At 46.0% G+C, this 18,148-nt stretch overlaps 1 protein-coding gene across 2 annotated transcripts in view; it reads right to left on the bottom strand.

Annotated features, from left to right (window-relative positions):
- gabrg1 (gamma-aminobutyric acid type A receptor subunit gamma1) overlaps positions 1-18,148 on the bottom strand; it is a 37,080-nt gene that overhangs the window by 13,516 nt on the left and 5,416 nt on the right. Inside the window, exons 2-7 of one of the 2 annotated variants that reach the window (XM_062557256.1) lie at positions 17,515-17,675; positions 16,003-16,070; positions 5,056-5,276; positions 4,706-4,788; positions 3,933-4,070; positions 568-720 (exon numbers count right to left, since the gene is read on the bottom strand). In XM_062557256.1, coding sequence (XP_062413240.1) covers positions 568-720; positions 3,933-4,070; positions 4,706-4,788; positions 5,056-5,276; positions 16,003-16,070; positions 17,515-17,675 — 824 coding nt within the window. Of the gene's footprint in view, positions 1-567; positions 721-3,932; positions 4,071-4,705; positions 4,789-5,055; positions 5,277-16,002; positions 16,074-17,514; positions 17,676-18,148 lie in introns of those variants that run through there. The other variant, XM_062557255.1, reaches the window with a different exon arrangement.

The raw sequence follows: 18,148 nt of genomic DNA, 5'->3' as shown, positions 1-18,148 counted from the left end.
CAGTCTGTACACATGCAACATCCTCTGTCGCAAAACCCTCACAGCAAAAACTCCCAGAAAAACAAATAAAGGAAAAAATAAAATAAAAGATAACGGTAGAGGAGGGATCCCTCTCCCAGGATGGACAGATGGATGTCATGTGTCCAGAATAAACAATGTAAAAGATGTACAATACGTTCAATGCATATCTCAGAAGTTTTCAAGTTGGCATTTGGTAGCCGATCCTTGGAACTCTGAGCAACACCTTCAATTTGACGAACAAGTGAAGAAGAACAGAAGAACTCCAACGTTGGAGAACCAAAAAATGACATACTTGCATGCGTTTAACCAGAACCATACAAGTTTCAAGTCATGGACAGCTGTGCACTTTACAACCAATCATCAGCTAAGGGGCAACAGAGTTACTAAACTATAACGCAAATGCTAATTTCAGGCAACTTTTAATGCGGTGAATGACTTTAATTCATATTTCCAAATATTTCAAATTTTAATGTCCAGTACAGTGATTAACAGAAGGGGGCACATATGAGCTTTGTCTTATATGTATTAAATAAGAACATATCAAACCTAGAGATGTACGGGCTGGGACCGCATCCTTGTTGATCCAAAAGGAGACCCAAGACAAGACCACAATCATGCTGCAGGGAATGTATGTCTGGATGGTGAAGTATCCCATTCTCCGACTCAGGTCAAAATAGATTGTCATAATGACATATTCCCCTGAAAATATATTAATAAGGTAGATATGAAGATAAACCGCTAGTTGTATAAGCACAAGTGAGCTGCAGTGAAATGTTTCCCACTGAAAGGAGATTTTTTCCAATCTTTATCCAAGAGCTTGTTTTTTGCAATTTAAGCCAAATCAATCATTTCACTTTAGATGTTTTAATGCTCTCCCTCAAAACCATGTGATTATATTAAAATAATCCCTGCTTGTCTTTGGATTTCTGCTAAAACTATATATGTGCTGGGATATGTTATTGCTTCCACAGATTAGCTGCGCTCCATCTTCACTCATGGACATTTTTTGTACAACAACCATGTCAAAATGTCCAACCAATAGTCCTTGTTGAAAATAACCAACACAACATGGTGTCACAAAGGGAGCCGACGTAAAACATACGTGTCTCTCCCCTACACAAAAGCTATCACAATCACTAGACAAGAAGACAAGAAAGTGGCAAAAGACTGATTTGAAAGGGGGCCTGGCAAAGCAGCTATTGATGCTATGCTCATGAAAATAGGTATACAGTAAGAAAATCAATCAAAAGAAAGGAGATGGACTACCTAAAGCCAAGAAAAAGGAGCAAAGTGGGATGACAACACACAACATCTTGCAGAATGTGTAGAATCCCACAACTGTCGTAAACATGGACATTAAAAGGGAACGTCTGCAAGAAAATCTGATCAGTAAATGAGGTTAAAGAGGCTATGGATGGACTTTTTCCAAGTGATGTAGCTTCCAGAGGTAAACCATGGATGGCTGTCTGCTGACCTCATTCTTTGAGCACATACTGTTGCTGAACCTAGACCTGACCAACTGCAGCAACCCCAGATCATAGCACTGTCCCAAATGCTTGTACAGTAGGCACTAGGATGATGGGTGAATCACTTCATCTTCCTCTCTTCTGACCCTGATGCGCCCATAACTCTGGAACAGGGTGAATCTGGACTCATCAGACCATGTGACCTTCTTCCATTGCTCCAGTCTAATCTTCATGCTCCCTAGCAAATTGAAGCCTTTTTTCCGGTTAGCCTCACTGGTTTTCTTAAGGCTACAGAGCTGTTCAGTCCCAATCCCTTGAGTTCCCTTTGCTTTGTGCGTGTGGAAATACTCTTACTTTCACTATTTAGCATAGCCATGAGCTCTACTGTTGTTTTTCTTCGATTTGATTTCACCAAACGTTTAAGTGATTGCCGATCACGATTGCTCAGGATTTTTTTCCGGCCACATTTCTTCCTCGAAGACGATGGGTCCCCACTGTCTTTCCAGTTTTTAATAATGCATTGGACAGTTCTTAACCCAATTTTAGTAGTTTCTGCAATCTCCTTAGATGTTTTCTCTGCTTGTTGCATGCCAATGATTTGACCCTTCTCAAACAGACTAACATATTTTCCATGACCACAGGATGTGTCTTTCGACATGGTTCTTTACGAAATGAGAAGCAACTAATTGCACCAGTTGAATAACTTGTTGCCAGCTGAAAGATAATTGCCCATGCAGTAATTATCCAATAGGAGGCTCGTTAATCCAGGTGGCGACACAGGCAGTGTATATTGTTGGAGCCAAATGTTTCATTCAGACGTCTTTACTTTATATGTACACTGGGTGGCGCTGTTCTATTGACCTGTGCTTTCCTATCTAAGCGATTAGGTCATGCTACATAACACCGTTTGTGGTCCTGACGTTTGTGTAATTCACACAATAAAGAAAGAGCACAAATAGTGGTTATTCATTTCCATGGAGAATAGTGGAAACGAGAAATGTCTCGAAAAAAAAACAAAGATAAGCCACGCCCCCTTTCAGGCGTGAATGAAGTGAAAAAAATGGGATACGAATGAGGCGAAATAACTAACTCTGCTCGCGCGGGTAAAGCGTTGCGAAAATTTGCTTTGCTTTTGGTGTGAACATCATAAGAGTTAAAAAAAAAATGAGTTGTCGTTATGAGCAAAAGAGATCATTTTGATCATTTTGCAGCCTGAAGCTTGACCTTCCCATCATACAGCTGTGTGATCCTAACAAGCAGCAGAACCTAACAAGTCTCAGCTGACACCTCATCCAACATATTCCTGGAAAGTCTCACAACAGCTGACAATCACACCCCACTTTGGCGTCACACATGCTGACACATTGTGAGAAGCACTATTAATTACGTTGATTTAGTTTCAGACAACCTTCTTATAATTGAGAGATATAACACAGTCATGGAATATTGCATGGGTGGTTAGCCAGACGGACAGTATTAAGTGCAGAGAGTGCACTAATGAGATAAATGCAAAAAAACCTCTGACGCTATCCAAACTTTCAGACAGAACCTGGCAAAAACAAGGTGCAAACATATTTCTCTAGAAATATTTAGAGAGGGCAGCTCAGTCCACCAAAATGTGTGCAGTGCACAGTGAGACGTTGTGACTGTTAAAACGTCCTTAAAAAAGCCACGGCCCCTATTTGTCCGTACTAGCATGCAAAGCCACACCTCAGTGCAGCTCTCGCCTGTCCAGCTACTCATGGGAAATTGCCTTTGAACCACATTGCCTACCTGTACTGAGAGACTACAGCCGGCACTCCTGGAACTGCTACAACTCCATTAAATAAATAGGGCTGGAAGCTATTTTTGTTCAATAGGAGAATCTTGCAAAGCTATTAAAATCACCTTATAAAACAGCACAGCTAGCTGTGTGCATACCATATGAATTTACCAGTATTACTGAAGTAACTGTTTTAAATGGCAAACACAAGTATTCCTCATTGACCATAAAAATACACCACAACCACCACTTCTATAATTAAACTATACTACCCAACCGTCCTTTACTCACTATACAGGTTACTATTGCAAGAACAGCCGCTCTTTACAGACACTCCAGGCCATCTATATAATGTATATGTTAAAGAAAATAATATATAATGATATATACTTTATATAGTTTGAGCAGGAATCCAAGCATAAGAGGCTAGTTTGGGTGTTTTGACAGCTGGAATTAAAAAAGATCTATGCTCTTAAATACAAATAGGCTCTTGATGAAAATGAGAAAAAAGCTTGGCAGGTTTTAAGTAGTAAAGTTGCATGTTATTGTAAATAGGAAATTCTATATACATAAGTTAGGTCAAATACAATAGTAAAACTGTACTCCATCAAATCTAATCAAATCTAGATTCTTGTAATATCAATGCTGAAAACATGCAGGAGGCCTTAGTCAGAATATCTCACCTGACTGGGTGTGGGCCACATGAGAGGTGTTTCTCAACCCTACAAAGGCAAATTGGTAAAGTCTCCAGTACTGCTCGTCTGCGACCTCCACCGCTCGTCTCTGCCACCGGTAATTGATCTCATTTTTGGGATACCCATCTACCAAACCAACCAAGACACAGACATCTAATACACAATGTAGAAACCGTGTTGTTGCCTACATATCTTCATTCTGTTTACTATACATCACAAGAATAATGGAACCACGGCAAGCAAAGGAGAACATTCAAGATGAAACTTACCTGCCCAGTCTCATGGAATGTATTAAAATGAGCAAGAATAATATTCATTTGATTGTCTTTTTTTTCATTTTTAGTGTGTTGTGGTCATTTGATTACATTTAATCTGACAGTAGTAGACCTGAGATTTATACTCAACTCAATGGAATGGTCTTTGCCTTTTTCAGTAGCGTGTGAAATATAGACATGAGAGGTTAAAGCACAATGCAAGTGACAAATGAAGGGTGACGCAGACACCATGAATCCGACTGGGAAAGGTGCATAATTCATAACGTCTGACTGAAAACGGGACTGTGTGACCTGTCTCTGCTGGGGGAGCATATGAGAGTTTGGTACAGGCTCAGAGCGGGCAGCCTCAAGCAGATGGGCCTTTTAGCAAGGAGAGGGAACAAGGCTGAGCCACAGTCCACAAAGAAGCTTCTCTGCAAATTCCAAAAGTCGGGATGTCGGGATGACGAGCTCAAAAGTCGTTAGGAGAAACGTTTGACCACCTACAGCTTGAAAACTCCAGTGGACACGAGTGCTCATCCATTGGAAAGTTATGCAGCTTTAGGTAACACTCCGCATTAATAGTCAACCTGACAAAAACAGAATTGTGACAGAAAGAAACATGTCTCAGCATTGTTGTCTTTTCCCTCCCAAGTGGTACCGATACAGTGAAGGCATTTCATGTTTTCGTCTATAATTACGCCAAAAATAGTAGAAAAATAATTTACTCAAACCTAAAGTGATCAAGACACTAAATGGAACTATACAATACAAAAACATATTGTTTAAGGGGGGGTAGCTCAAAATGAAAAATAGCTACTAAAAAGGTACACAAACTGGTTGTATAACTGATATACCTCAATGTGTACATGACTCTCCCGTTACTCCACAGCCTCAGAAGGCGGTTGGGAGTGGTGATCCAGTGGGCGTCTGATTTGCGGGAGTTCCTGAAGAACGTGTCAGGAATCCAGATTTTGCCTACCATGTTACTGTTGAGCATGAGCAGCTTTGTCGAGCTGTTGAACTTCAATCGGCTGTCATACCATGTCTGGGCAAAGAAGATGTCAATGGTGTATTCCTGTAACAGATTAGGAAAAACAACAAATGTACAAGTGATCTTGGGTGAGCGGAGAGCATGGTCGTCCTTCAATCATAGCATTAGCTTTTCAATCAACTACTCTGCTAATCCGCTTTTCAATATGTCCTTAACCCCAGCATTGCTCCTGTGACTGCAGTGTGTGGATGTTAAATAACGAGGAGCAGGTGGCACTCTGTATGGTAGCTTCTATCATCAGTGTATCAATGAGAGTGCATCGGTAAAGGATGACAGTTGGTGTTAAAGTATAGTTTATTTAAAATTAATCATAAAGTCTACTTTAAGCATTCCTAGAGTAAATATGGCATTCATTTTTGGATTTGATAGTGCCATGCGACGGCCATGTGCCACTGACTGGGTCTGACTGACACACAGGAAGGGAGGGGTGGAGCCTGCTAAGAGATGATTGGGTAAGCCCAGTGTCAGTATGGAAAATGAACCAATGGGCCGCTGTCCCTGCTTTATGGGCCGGTCGAAAGTAAAAAAAAAAATTTTTATAGGCCTATCGACCGGCCTCCAAGTGCGTCGGCCAACCGGGCATTTGCCCGGTATGGCAGATTACCAGTCCAGCCCTGACCGTTAGACACCACGTTGTTTGATTATTTTCATTTTTAGTTGTATGTGCATGTTTTGGCTTCTAGTGTATAGTTTGCATGCGTTTGTTGTGTGCAGTGAACAATGTATTGCAGATGCGTTTTGAGTTGTTGTTGTTATCCACCTTGTTTTTATTAAGTGGCATCTGATTAGGGTCGACAGGTGCGTGCCAGAAATTGACGGCAGGTGTGCCACTCGGCACCCTTTTTAAGGAGCTTGTTTTCGGCGAGTCTTCTGTGAAGACCGTAGCGGTTATACATGAGATTTAACTGTACTATAACGAGTCTTCATAAGTTTAATGTGGTGTCAGAGACTGATGTTGTTCACTGGTTACGTCTGTTTGAGGACAGAGTTTAGATTCATAACTTCATGTTTAAATGTAACTTTAACTTATTGTCTGTAACCGCAGAGTGCAGCTTGTTTATTGTCCATCATTGTGCATTAAAACTAACAATGTTATAATTAAAGGACATGAGGGGACAGTCCTCAAGACTCTAAATCGCCAGCAGAACTTCAGCTTCAAAGAAACTCTGAAGCTCTGAATTATAATAATAATGAATAAAATAATTCCACATATGAATTGTATAGTTCTCTGTAAGATCTTTGATGTGTGGTCAGCAGCTTGCTGTACGAGGACCACTACACTGATTTATAGCCTCTTGATGTTTGAGTAACAAGATAAACGGTAGGTGTGTGTGCATTCAAATATTTCAGTATAATAGTTTATTTTTTGTTACTGTATCCAAGCTCCTCCTCCTAAAATGATAAAGCTAATTATTTTATGACTATATATATGGTGCTCAATATTATATATACCATTTCTAATTTTAAATGAAAATGAGACAACAGCTTCTTAATAGTAAAATATTTAAGTCAAAAACTAAATTAAAACGTATTGGCAAGACCAGCTGACGTGGTGACGTCATCAAGTCAGCTGCTGTTCCAATTGCGGAAACGACCGTTCTCCGTTCTCCCGAACCTGCGAGTCAGGACTCCCGAGTCTGTCTCCCGAGTCTATTCTCGCGGGAACGCAAGTCCGTTCTCGCCGTCTCAGGTATTGAGAAAGGGCCACAGAGTAGGTCAGTGCGTGAAGTAAAAAAAATGGTTAGAGCCAACTGAAAAAAAAAATCTCCGACAGGCAGAGACGCAACGCGAGTCGCATTTTTAAGCACCACGTCTTAACAAGCCCCACGTTTACTTCTACTGGTTAAGAACAACAAACCGAAGTAAAGAAAATAAACCTGAAGCCGAAGAAATCCTTTACATTTATCGGGAAAGACCCGCGAACCTGATGAATGAGGGAGGGAGAGAGGATTTCTGTGTATGATACACAATAAACTGTATGTGTGTAGGGGAGGGGCGATGTGACTACCAGCCAATCACAGAACGCAGACACAGACAGCTACCCAATGAGGACTTTTATTCAATCCGAGCACAGATATTGACTCGTATTACTCGTATAATACTCGTACTCGGCAAAAGTGCTTTATCCGTACCGGATACTCGTTTCAGCTGAGTATCCGGCTCAACTCTATTAACATGTACACTCACCGGCCACTTTATTAGGTACCCCCAGCTAGTAACGGGTTGGACCCCCTTTTGCCTTCAGAACTGCCTCAATTCTTCGTGGCATAGATTCAACAAGGTGCTGGAAGCATTCCTCAGGGAGTTTGGTCCATATTGACATGATGGCATCACACAGTTGCCGCAGATTTGTCGGCTGCACATCCATGATGCGAATCTCCCGTTCCACCACATCCCAAAGATGCTCTATTGGATTGAGATCTGGTGATTGTGGAGGCCATTTGAGTACAGCGAACTCATTGTCATGTTCAAGAAACCAGTCTGAGATAATTCCAGCTTTATGACATGGCGCATTATCCTGCTGAAAGTAGCCATCAGAAGTTGGGTACATTGTGGTCATAAAGGGATGGACATGGTCAGCAACAATACTCAGGTAGGCTGTGGCGTTGCAATGATGCTCAATTGGTACCAAGGGGCCCAAAGAGTGCCAAGAAAATATTCCCCACACCATGACACCACCACCACCAGCCTGAACCGTTGATACAAGGCAGGATGGATCCATGCTTTAATGTTGTAGACGCCAAATTCTGACCCTACCATCCGAATGTCGCAGCAGAAATCGAGACTCATCAGACCAGGCAACGTTTTTCCAATCTTCTATTGTCCAATTTCGATAAGCTTGTGCAAATTGTAGCCTCAGTTTCCTGTTCTTAGCTGAAAGGAGTGGCACCCGGTGTGGTCTTCTGCTGCTGTAGCCCATCTGCCTCAAAGTTGGACGTACTGTGCGTTCAGAGATGCTCTTATGCCCACCTTGGTTGTAACGGGTGGTTATTTGAGTCACTGTTGCCCTTCTATCAGCTCGAACCAGTCTGGCCATTCTCCTCTGACCTCTGGCATCAACAAGGCATTTCCGCCCACAGAACTGCCGCTCACTGGATATTTTTTCTTTTTCGGACCATTCTCTGTAAACCCTAGAGATGGTTGTGCGTGAAAATCCCAGTAGATTAGCAGTTTCTGAAATACTCAGACCAGCCCTTCTGGCACCAACAATCATGCCACGTTCAAAGTCACTCAAATCACCTTTCTTCCCCATACTGATGCTCGGTTTGAACTGCAGGAGATTGTCTTGACAATGTCTACATGCCTAAATGCACTGAGTTGCCGCCATGTGATTGGCTGCTTAGAAATTAAGTGTTAACGAGCAGTTGGACAGGTGTACCTAATAAAGTGGCCGGTGAGTGTATATTTGAATGATTTCTGCTTTATTAAAAAAACATATTGTACATAATTTACATTGTTCATCCTGTACATGCATGAGAGGCCGTTCTCACCGAGATTTTGCCCCTGTGTGCGCAAAATAATTTGCGGTGCTATTAGTTTGCAGTGGTAGTGGTATTTAAAAGGGGATTGTCTGAATAAAAGTGATATTGGACTGTACACTCAGGAGCCTCTGTCCGTCTATGGTTTACCTCGCATGGTATTTTTGGCCATAAGAGTAAAGTAATTGAATTCAGGCTGTCTCCCCTCAAAGAGAGTGGCGTTGTCACGTCTTGGTAGTACTCCAAAAGTATTTCAGTGTCCATTTGGTCACACTTTTATATGCTTCCTTTGGGCGACTTTATCAGAAAACACTGCATAAACTTCCATTGCTATTCAGACAATACTCAAATGTATCTGTCGATCAAGCCAGAAGACACCAATCAGCTTGTTAGACTTCAGAATTATCTTGGAGACATCAAAACTTGATGACCTGCAACTTCCTGATGCTAAACTCAGAAAAAACGGAAGTTATCATGATAGGCCCAGAGCGCATTCGAAGTCAGCTGTCTTGTGATACAGTCTCTAAGAATGGAATTGCTCTGGTATCCAGCAGCACCGTTAAAAATCTTGGAGTTCTCTTCGACCAGGATATGTCCTTCAACTCTCATATAAAGAAGACTTCAAGGACTGCCTTTTTTCATCTATGTAATATATCGAAAATCTGGAACTTCCTGTCTCAAAGTGATGCAGAAGAACTAGTTCATGCATTTGTTACTTCTAGACTGGATTACTGTAATTCTTTTATCAGGCTGCTCTTGTAAATCGCTTAAACCTCTTGTGGTGGCCGGGTGTGGTTAGCGCAGCTGCAGGGGGGAGAACGGGGGAGTGGTTCAGGGAACGCTGCCAGGAAGGTAATTAGCGCAGCTGATCAGCATCAGCATGATTGTGTGTTCCCCGCTAAAAACAGTGAGCAGGACGCGGAGGGGTCGTCGGAGCAAGGGCTCAGGAGCGGAGCGGGTCGAGCGACGACGACGACAGCAACACAGATCGGCAAAGACAGAGCCGAAAGAATAAGAATAAAGAACCTTGCCGCATTGCAACGTGTGTCCGTGCCTTTATTCCCGGAGAACCCGGCAACGATAGCCAGGAAACGGCTACAGTGGCGCCTGACCAGGGACGACTGGGTCATGGACGGGCAGCACAGCGAGGGAGCGGCGCAGCCGGTGATCGCGCTGGGGCAGATGCTGGCAGAGATCGCGGCCTTGCAGAGGGACCAAGCAGAGGTCAACCGGCACTCCATGGGGGCGCTATCACCGACCGGCGACCCTGCAGGCCGCCATCACCCTGGCCGAGAACCACCTGGCGGTTCATCCCGGCTGGCAGAGGGAGGACGCCCGACCACCGGCGATCGCCCGGCCAGTCCCAGCGCCGCGAAGGAGGGCCCCGCAGCAGACCGGGGCGCAGGCCCCGCAGCCATCACCCCCCTCCCGGTTTCCCAAGGCCCCAGGCCCGGCCGGACCCGGCAGCCTTCCCGACCCACCGAGAGTGCCTCAATCGTCAGGGCAGGAGTGTTGGAGGTGCGGGCAGCCCGGACACCATCGCCGGGAGTGCCCGCTGATGGAGGTGGGCCAGTCGGTGCGGGTTGCCGGGCCTCCAACACCCTCCCCCAGTCCAGGAGCGACGTACTGCGTTCCGGTAAGGATCCAGGGGGGTATACACCAGGCGTTGGTGGATTCGGGCTGCATGCAGTCCATGATCCACCAGAGGCTGGTTCGACCCGGGGCATTGGTGGAGGCATCACGGGTGAGTATTGTGCATGGGGATATTCACGACTACTCAGTGGTGCCAGTAGAGATTAGATTTAGGGGCAAAAAGCATAGAGTAAAGGCAGCGGTTAGCTCCCGCCTTTTGCACCCCCTAATCTTGGGAACAGATTCGGCGGGGTTTGATAGGTTAGCGGGGCAGTGTGCGGGGGTGCGTTCACGGTCAGCAGGGACATGCGGGATGTGTGCTGTGCTCAGCGGTGACGCGAGGTTGTCCGACACTGCAGACAAGGGGGGGGAACCGACGGAGCCTCCTACGGAGACTCCGCTGGCTCCCGAGCTACGCTCCATGGAAGATTTTCCACTGGAACAGACTCGGGATGACACTCCACGCTTTGCCTTCGACCAAGTGATACGAATTGATGGTCAACGGGTGCGCCCTGACGCAGCATTATCCTACCCGCACTTATCATTGATTAGGGACAGACTATACAGAGTGAGCCGTGACGCTCAAACAGGACTCGAGTCGCACACGCGGTGACTTCCGACTCGACTTGAGACTCGTCCTCGAAAGACTTCAGACTCGACTCGGACTTGAGCTTTGGGACTCGTGAACAATGTTTAATTTTAGGATCTGATGAGCATCTGATGAGCTCGCCATACCGCTCCCTCCATTACCTGCCTACGTAACACGTACATTGACATATATTGCTGGCTGCGCACGCGCGGCCACACACGAGAAAGATGTCGAATGCACCGGCCGCTGCTGGGTGGCGCTGACGGGGAGGCGGGGGTGCCGCTGGCGGTCCGACCGACGGTTCGCTGATATCGGGACGTATGCGCTCCAGTGGCGGACCGTTTACTCTGCGATCTCCTTAAATGTCTCTGCTCTGCTCACTGAAGCAAAACAATACGTGGACAAGAGCAGCGAGTGTAGTCAACTACTGCTGCTAACACATCCCGTCGGACCAGGATTATTTATTTATATCCGTTAATGAACTGTTCTCCTCTTGTTACCCTGGTAACCGCTGTCATTACAGACGGTTGCGTTGATTCTTACTGTGAAAATCTACGTACTTCCGGTTTAGCGGCTACGCTTCGTATTTTCATTTTATGGGGAAAACCACAAAAAAACATTAAGTAAAGAGTAAAGGAGGAGTAAAAAGTTGTTGATATTGTTTTTTTACGGTGAAAAGGACGTTGATAAGAGATGGGGACTCGAGTTTGAGACTCGGACTCGAGTGCGACTCCAGTCGCACACGCGGTGACTTCAGACTCGACTTCAGACTCGTCCTCGAAAGACTTCAGACTCGACTCGGACTCGAGCTTTGGGACTCGTGAGCATCTCTGCCGAAAAGCCGTCGGGAAATTATTTTCCAAGCGGCTCACTATAACCCGATGGCTGGCCACATGGGTAGTGACAAAACTATGGACCGATTTTACTGGCCCGGCATCTGGGCGGATGTGCGCCGATGGTGCCCGTCCTGCCCGCAGTGTCAACTGGTAAACCAGCCGGCCATTCCGAGAGCGCCGTTACGACCACTCCTGTTAATGGAGGTGCCGTTCGAACGCTTAGGCATGGACCTCATCGGGCCATTTCACTGGAGCGCATGGGGATATCGCTTTGTGTTAGTTCTGGTGGATTACGCAACACAATATCCCGAGGCAGTGCCGTTGCGCAACATCTCTGCAAAGAGAGTTGCGCAGGCTCTGTTTCAGGTCATCTCCCGAGTTGGAATCCGGAAAGAGATTCTGACTGACCAGGGCACCTCGTTCATGTCACGCACACTGCGGGAACTTTACGAATTATTGGGGGTTAAGTCGGTTCGGACCAGTGTTTATCATCCCCAGACCGACGGACTGGTGGAACGGCTGAATAAAACACTGAAATCCATGATTCGTAAATTCATTCATGACAATGAACGTAATTGGGATAAATGGCTTGATCCTCTGTTGTTTGCAGTACGGGAGGTTCCCCAGGCCTCCACGGGATTTGAGCTGCTTTTTGGCAGGAAACCACGGGGGGTGCTCAGCCTGGGTGAGTTGTCACGGGAGAATTTGCTCCAGGCCCAGGAGCGTCAACAGCGACTGTACAACAGAGGGGCCAAGCTAAGACAATTTTCACCGCGAGAAAAAGTACTTGTATTGCTCCCTTCTTCCAGCTCAAAACTACTCGCCAAGTGGCAAGGGCCCTTTGTGGTCACACGGCGGGTCGGGGAAGTCGACTACGAGGTGGCGCGACCTGACAGGGGCGGAGCTACACAGATCTACCACCTCAACCTCCTCAAATTATGGAGGGAGGCAGAGTCTGTTTTCCTGGTGTCTGCAGTAACAGAGAGAGAGGAGCTGGGGCCAGAGGTCCCGAAGTCCACCAATCCGACCCGGCTCCATTTCGACGCCCAGCTCTCTGCGGCCCAGCAAACAGACATAGCCCAGTTGCAGGACCATTTTAATGACGTGTTCTCCCTCCTGCCAGGTCGCACGGAGCTCATAGCACACCACATTGAGACGTCGCCAGGCGTGACGGTGCGATCGCGGCCCTACCGGTTACCTGAACAAAAGCGGAAAATTGTCCAGAGGGAATTGGCGGCCATGCTGGCGATGGGAGTAATAGAGGAGTCCAACAGCGCCTGGTGCAGCCCCATCGTTCTGGTCACTAAGAAGGATGGCTCCATAAGGTTCTGCGTGGAGTATCGCAGGGTGAACGCTGTGTCACGGTTTGATGCATACCCGATGCCCCGGGTCGACAAACTCCTGGACCGACTGGGCACCGTGCGTTTCTTTACGACACTGGATTTAACCAAGGGCTCCTGGCAGATTCCCTTGTCGCCAGAGTCCAAGGAAAAGACGGCTTTCTCCACTCCGTTTGGGTTATATCAATTCACCACGCTTCCCTTCGGGCTGTTTGGGGCACCGGCCACTTTCCAACGCCTCATGCACCGGGTGCTGCGCCCGCACGCGGCATATGCTGCAGCCTACCTGGATGACGTCATCATATACAGCACCACGTGGGCGGGGCATGTGCGGCGGGTGGGTGCGGTGCTGGAGTCCCTGAGGCAGGCCGGGCTCACCGCCAACCCGGGGAAGTGTGCAGTTGGGCGGAGGGAGGTACGGTATCTGGGGTACCACTTGGGCGGTTGGCAGGTGCGCCCTCAGGTGGACAAGACGGCAGCCATCGCGGCCTGCCCGTCGCCCAAGACAAAAAAGGAGGTGAGGCGGTTTTTGGGGCTGGCGGGCTACTACAGGAGGTTCATCATGGGCTTTGCGGAGCTGACCAACCCCTTAACTGACCTGACCCGGAAAGGTGCCTCAGATCCAGTCCAGTGGACGGAGCAGTGCCTGTGGGCGGTTGAGGCAGTGAAACGTGCTCTCTGCGGGGAACCACTACTCCACACACCTAACTTCTCTCTCCCTTTTGTCTTGCAGACGGACGCGTCGAACAGAGGGCTGGGGGCCGTTTTGTCCCAGCAGGTGCAGGGGGTGGACCGCCCGGTCCTCTACATCAGCCGGAAACTATCAGAGAGGGAGGCCAGGTACAGTACAGTAGAGAAGGAGTGCCTGGCCATCCGGTGGGAGGTCTACTCCCTGCGGTATTACCTCCTGGGACGCCAATTCACCCTCTGTTCGGACCACGCCCCGCTCCAATGGCTCTACCGCATGAAGGATACTAACGCCCGGATCACTCGGTGGTATCTGGCTCTACAGCCCTTTAACTTCAAAGTGGTCCATAGGCCGACAGAGCCGAAAGAATAAGAATAAAGAACCTTGCCGCATTGCAACGTATGTCCGTGCCTTTATTCCCAGAGAACCCGGCAACGATGAAACGGCTACACCTCTCCAGTTGATTCAGAATGCTGCAGCATGTGTATTAACCAGAACTAAGAAATGGGATCATATAACTCCTGTATTAATTTCTCTATACTGGCTTCCTGTTAAATCAAGAATAGAATTTAGGTACTTCTCCTCACCTACAAGGCACTTGCTGGTGAGGCACCATCATATCTTAAAGAGCTTGTAACACCGTTTTGCCCTACAAGGCAGCTGCGCTCCATAGCTGCTGGTTTACTTGTGGTTCCTAGAGTTTTAAAAAGTAGGATGGGATCCAGAGCCTTCAGTTATCAAGCTCCTCTTTTGTGGAACCAGCTTCCACTTCCAGTCCAGGGAGCAGACTCGGTCAGCTCATTTAAGATAAAGCTTAAAATGTTCCTCTTTGATATTGCTTAGGGCTGGCTCAGGTTAGCCTGGACCAGCCCTTCTAGCCAGTCTAGGCTTAGACTGCCGGGGACTTCTTAGGACAAACAGAGCCCCTCTCTTACTTTCACTCTCTCCTTCCACAATAATCCACGTTTTATTAATGTACATCACTACTTCAGCTTCTTTCCGGGAGTTTTTTGTGCTTTCTCGCCTAGCAGGTCTCTGTAGATCATAGTTCCATGTGGACCCTGGTCCTGACTCCAGGCATAGCCTTCCTGACACCTGCTGCTGCCATCATCAAAATAATGATGATGGCATGATTCATTCATTCAATATGATTCATATTACTGTCATTATAAACCAACACCGTTGTGCTTTCCCTCCTCACAGAAGCCTCTGTGGATGGTGGTTCTATCTGGTGGTGGTTGTCCCGTCGTACACTTGGCCTGCTACTTGCAATTATTTGTATCATTTCTGTTAGAGGAATTGAATGTATTGTACATCTTTTACATTTTATATTCTATACACATGACATCCATTGCAGTCCGTCCATCCCGGGAGAGGGATCCCTCCTCTGACGTTTCTTCACTTTTTTCCCCATGGAAGGGTTTTTCTTTTTTTGGGTAGTTATTCCTGTGCCGATGTGAAGGTTTTGGGACAGGGGATGTTGCATGTGTACAGACTGTAAAGCCCTCTGAGGGAAATTTGCGATTTTCGGTTATACCAATTAAAAAGAATCGGCGAAATCTAGCACTGAGATGGTCTTCTTGAAAATTAATAGATCCTTGTCGTCAACATCGATGGTGCTCATACAGAAAAAGATCTGATAACGGATTTGTGATCTCGCCGAGATCTCGGCGAGAGCTGCTCTTTTTTTCCGGGTGAGTGGCGAGTTCAAGTTTTTGGATGTGTTGCTATGGTGATTTTGCCAAACTTGCTTCTTTTCATTGCTTTCTGTCCATCAAGCCAGATGAGACTGGCCAGCTTGTTAGACTTCAAAAATGTCTTGGGGACATCAAAACTTGGATGACCAGCCAGTTTCTGATGCTAAACTCAGACAAAACAAAGGTTGTTTTGATAAGCCAAGAATGCCTTTGAAGTCTTCTGTCAGCTGCATTTTTTTCCCATTGAAGGTTTTGGGACAGAGGATGTTGGATGTGTACAGACTGTAAAGCCTTCAGAGGCAAAATTTTCATTTTTGAATTTAGGCTATTCAAAATAAAATGAATTGGTGTTTTTTGTGAAAATGCAAACTGGTAAAACACTTTTTTCTACCATGTACATGCTGGTATGTTTAACAGAAAAGGGGGAAATATACAGTACATCCATTATACCAGACAAAAAAGTAAGCAAAAGGAAAGACGTAGTCTCACCATGTTGATGGGGTCCACTGGTCCAATGCTGTTGACATACACAGATGTTTCAATTGCTGTTGGCCTCACTGAAATATAACACATTTTATACAGTGGTTAGTGGATTTTAAAAAAAATGCTTTCTCTCTAATCAACTTAAAGAGAAACAAAAATTGCACTGTGTTGCAATTGCAAAATACAAAACACTGGGGTAAGGTGATTATACAGAGGCATACAGTCCAGTCAAATTGTCATTACTATACTATTGCTATTTAGGGCCTGAACACCCGTGTAGTTAGAGCTGTTGTTTTTATAATTTTGGCCTGAGCACGATCTCGTCTATCGCCCGAGCACTGATGTAGCAAAGGACATATAGTTCTTCTAACGTTTATTAGGTCCTGAGCAGCAGCGCGATTGGAGTGGAGGACCCATTGTTGTTCTGATGAGAATCCGAGCAGCGATGTAGTTGGAGCGAAGGACCTGTTGTTAGTGATATTTAGTGAGGGATTTCATTGTGGGTAGGCCCACGCTGGCACACGGCCGTCTTAACATTCTGGTAATTCCTTGCGTGAATTATGTGACTTTTACAGTTTTTTGTGTAACAGGCTGAGGGGCAGAGTATTTCCAGCAGGAGGCCTTCGACCTACACCGGGAAAATCAAGACCATGAGGATCAGGTGTGCCAGGAGACACACCTGTACTTTCCTTATTAAGGGTGGGACAATGGGACAATGACTGCATTCATCAGAGGGTGCAGACCCAAAACAACAAGCAAGACAGTACAAATTATTCAACAAAGCTAAACTAAAAGTGCTTTATTAAGAGCGAGGGCAGCAAACAGTCAGGCTGTTGTTAAGGGGTTAACGTTATCACACACTACGACAGCTGACAGGGAAAGTGCTACACCCCGGACGTGTTCTCCACCAGCTACTTCGGGCCATCGAGGACATCACCGTCTTCTCAAACGCCTGGGAAACGCGGAGCTATTCCGTCCACAGAAAGCAGCAAAGTATCCCCTCAAGCAGCTAATACTCTGCATGGCAAGTCATCAGTGCTGGCAAATGTTAAAAACTGTTGTATTCTCCGTTGCTGTCAGTTGTCATTTCAGCACGCACCAAAGGTGACCCGATACCACCCCGGACACCTCCAATCTACAGCAGAACCTGGCATATCAAAAGGTTGTGGCAACTTATTCTCTACCACCACCACCAGTGTCTGGACACCGAAAGGCGGGGCTATGCCTCATCTCGGCTCGGCATCCTGGTCTATCCTACGACAGGATGGAGTCCAAGCCCCGAACAACGTATAAGTTATAAACCAAAAATATTTATGCCCGTTTATAATAAAGCATTGTTAAAATTTCAAGTCTCTCTGGATTGAAAGACTTTTTGCCTATCTCCCTGAGTTGGAATACAGTCTGGATTAATTTGAGAGCCTTGCCTACCCTCCGTGTTAAATAATGCAAATCACTTCAGCAGTAACTGTTCGGACACAGTTAAACAAAATCCTATTTCCAAATGTATCCTTTACTTGCCTCCAATATCAGGTCGCAGTTTGTTGTCATAGCCTTGCAGCAGTTTATTCAGGATCAAAGTCACCTCGCTCTCGTAGACCTTTGGTGATAAGACCCAAGTCTTATTTATGGGAACGGCTTCATAGTCTTCTTCTTCCTGTTTACTGGACCCAAATGCTGCACTGTGGAGTAGAAGAAGATAAGTTTAATTAAAATTTGTATTTACTTTAACAAAAGGAACCCCAGACAGAGGCACCCTTTATTATAAAGCAGGGAATGGGATTTGCCATAGGCTAGGCCCTATAACACACATCAACTTTAGGTAGATTGGGAGTTTTCGTCGCTAATTAGTAACTCGGTCTTAATTGCCAGAATTATACACTTACGAGTGTCACAAACCCACATGAGACAGCATGGACAGTCTCAAACATCACAAACTCGGTCTGTCATGAAAGAAACATGAAGTCCATCACAGAAACTCACACAGCTGCAGCTGAGCTGTACCTATAGCTAAATTTGTAAATAAATTACAAAGTCAACTTCTGGAAAGATATTAAACGCGTGAGCATAAAAGAAAAATTGCGTGTGAATATTTCAGAACAAATAAGGAGTGTATGAGGACGAACAATTCCCCCATGACCAATAATTCCAGCCC

Source organism: Pungitius pungitius, chromosome 14 (assembly GCF_949316345.1).
Source record: "Pungitius pungitius chromosome 14, fPunPun2.1, whole genome shotgun sequence".
NCBI lineage: Eukaryota > Metazoa > Chordata > Actinopteri > Perciformes > Gasterosteidae > Pungitius > Pungitius pungitius.
The sequence above is the reverse complement of the archived record's forward strand: the minus strand, read 5'-3'. Positions and strand labels throughout refer to the sequence as shown.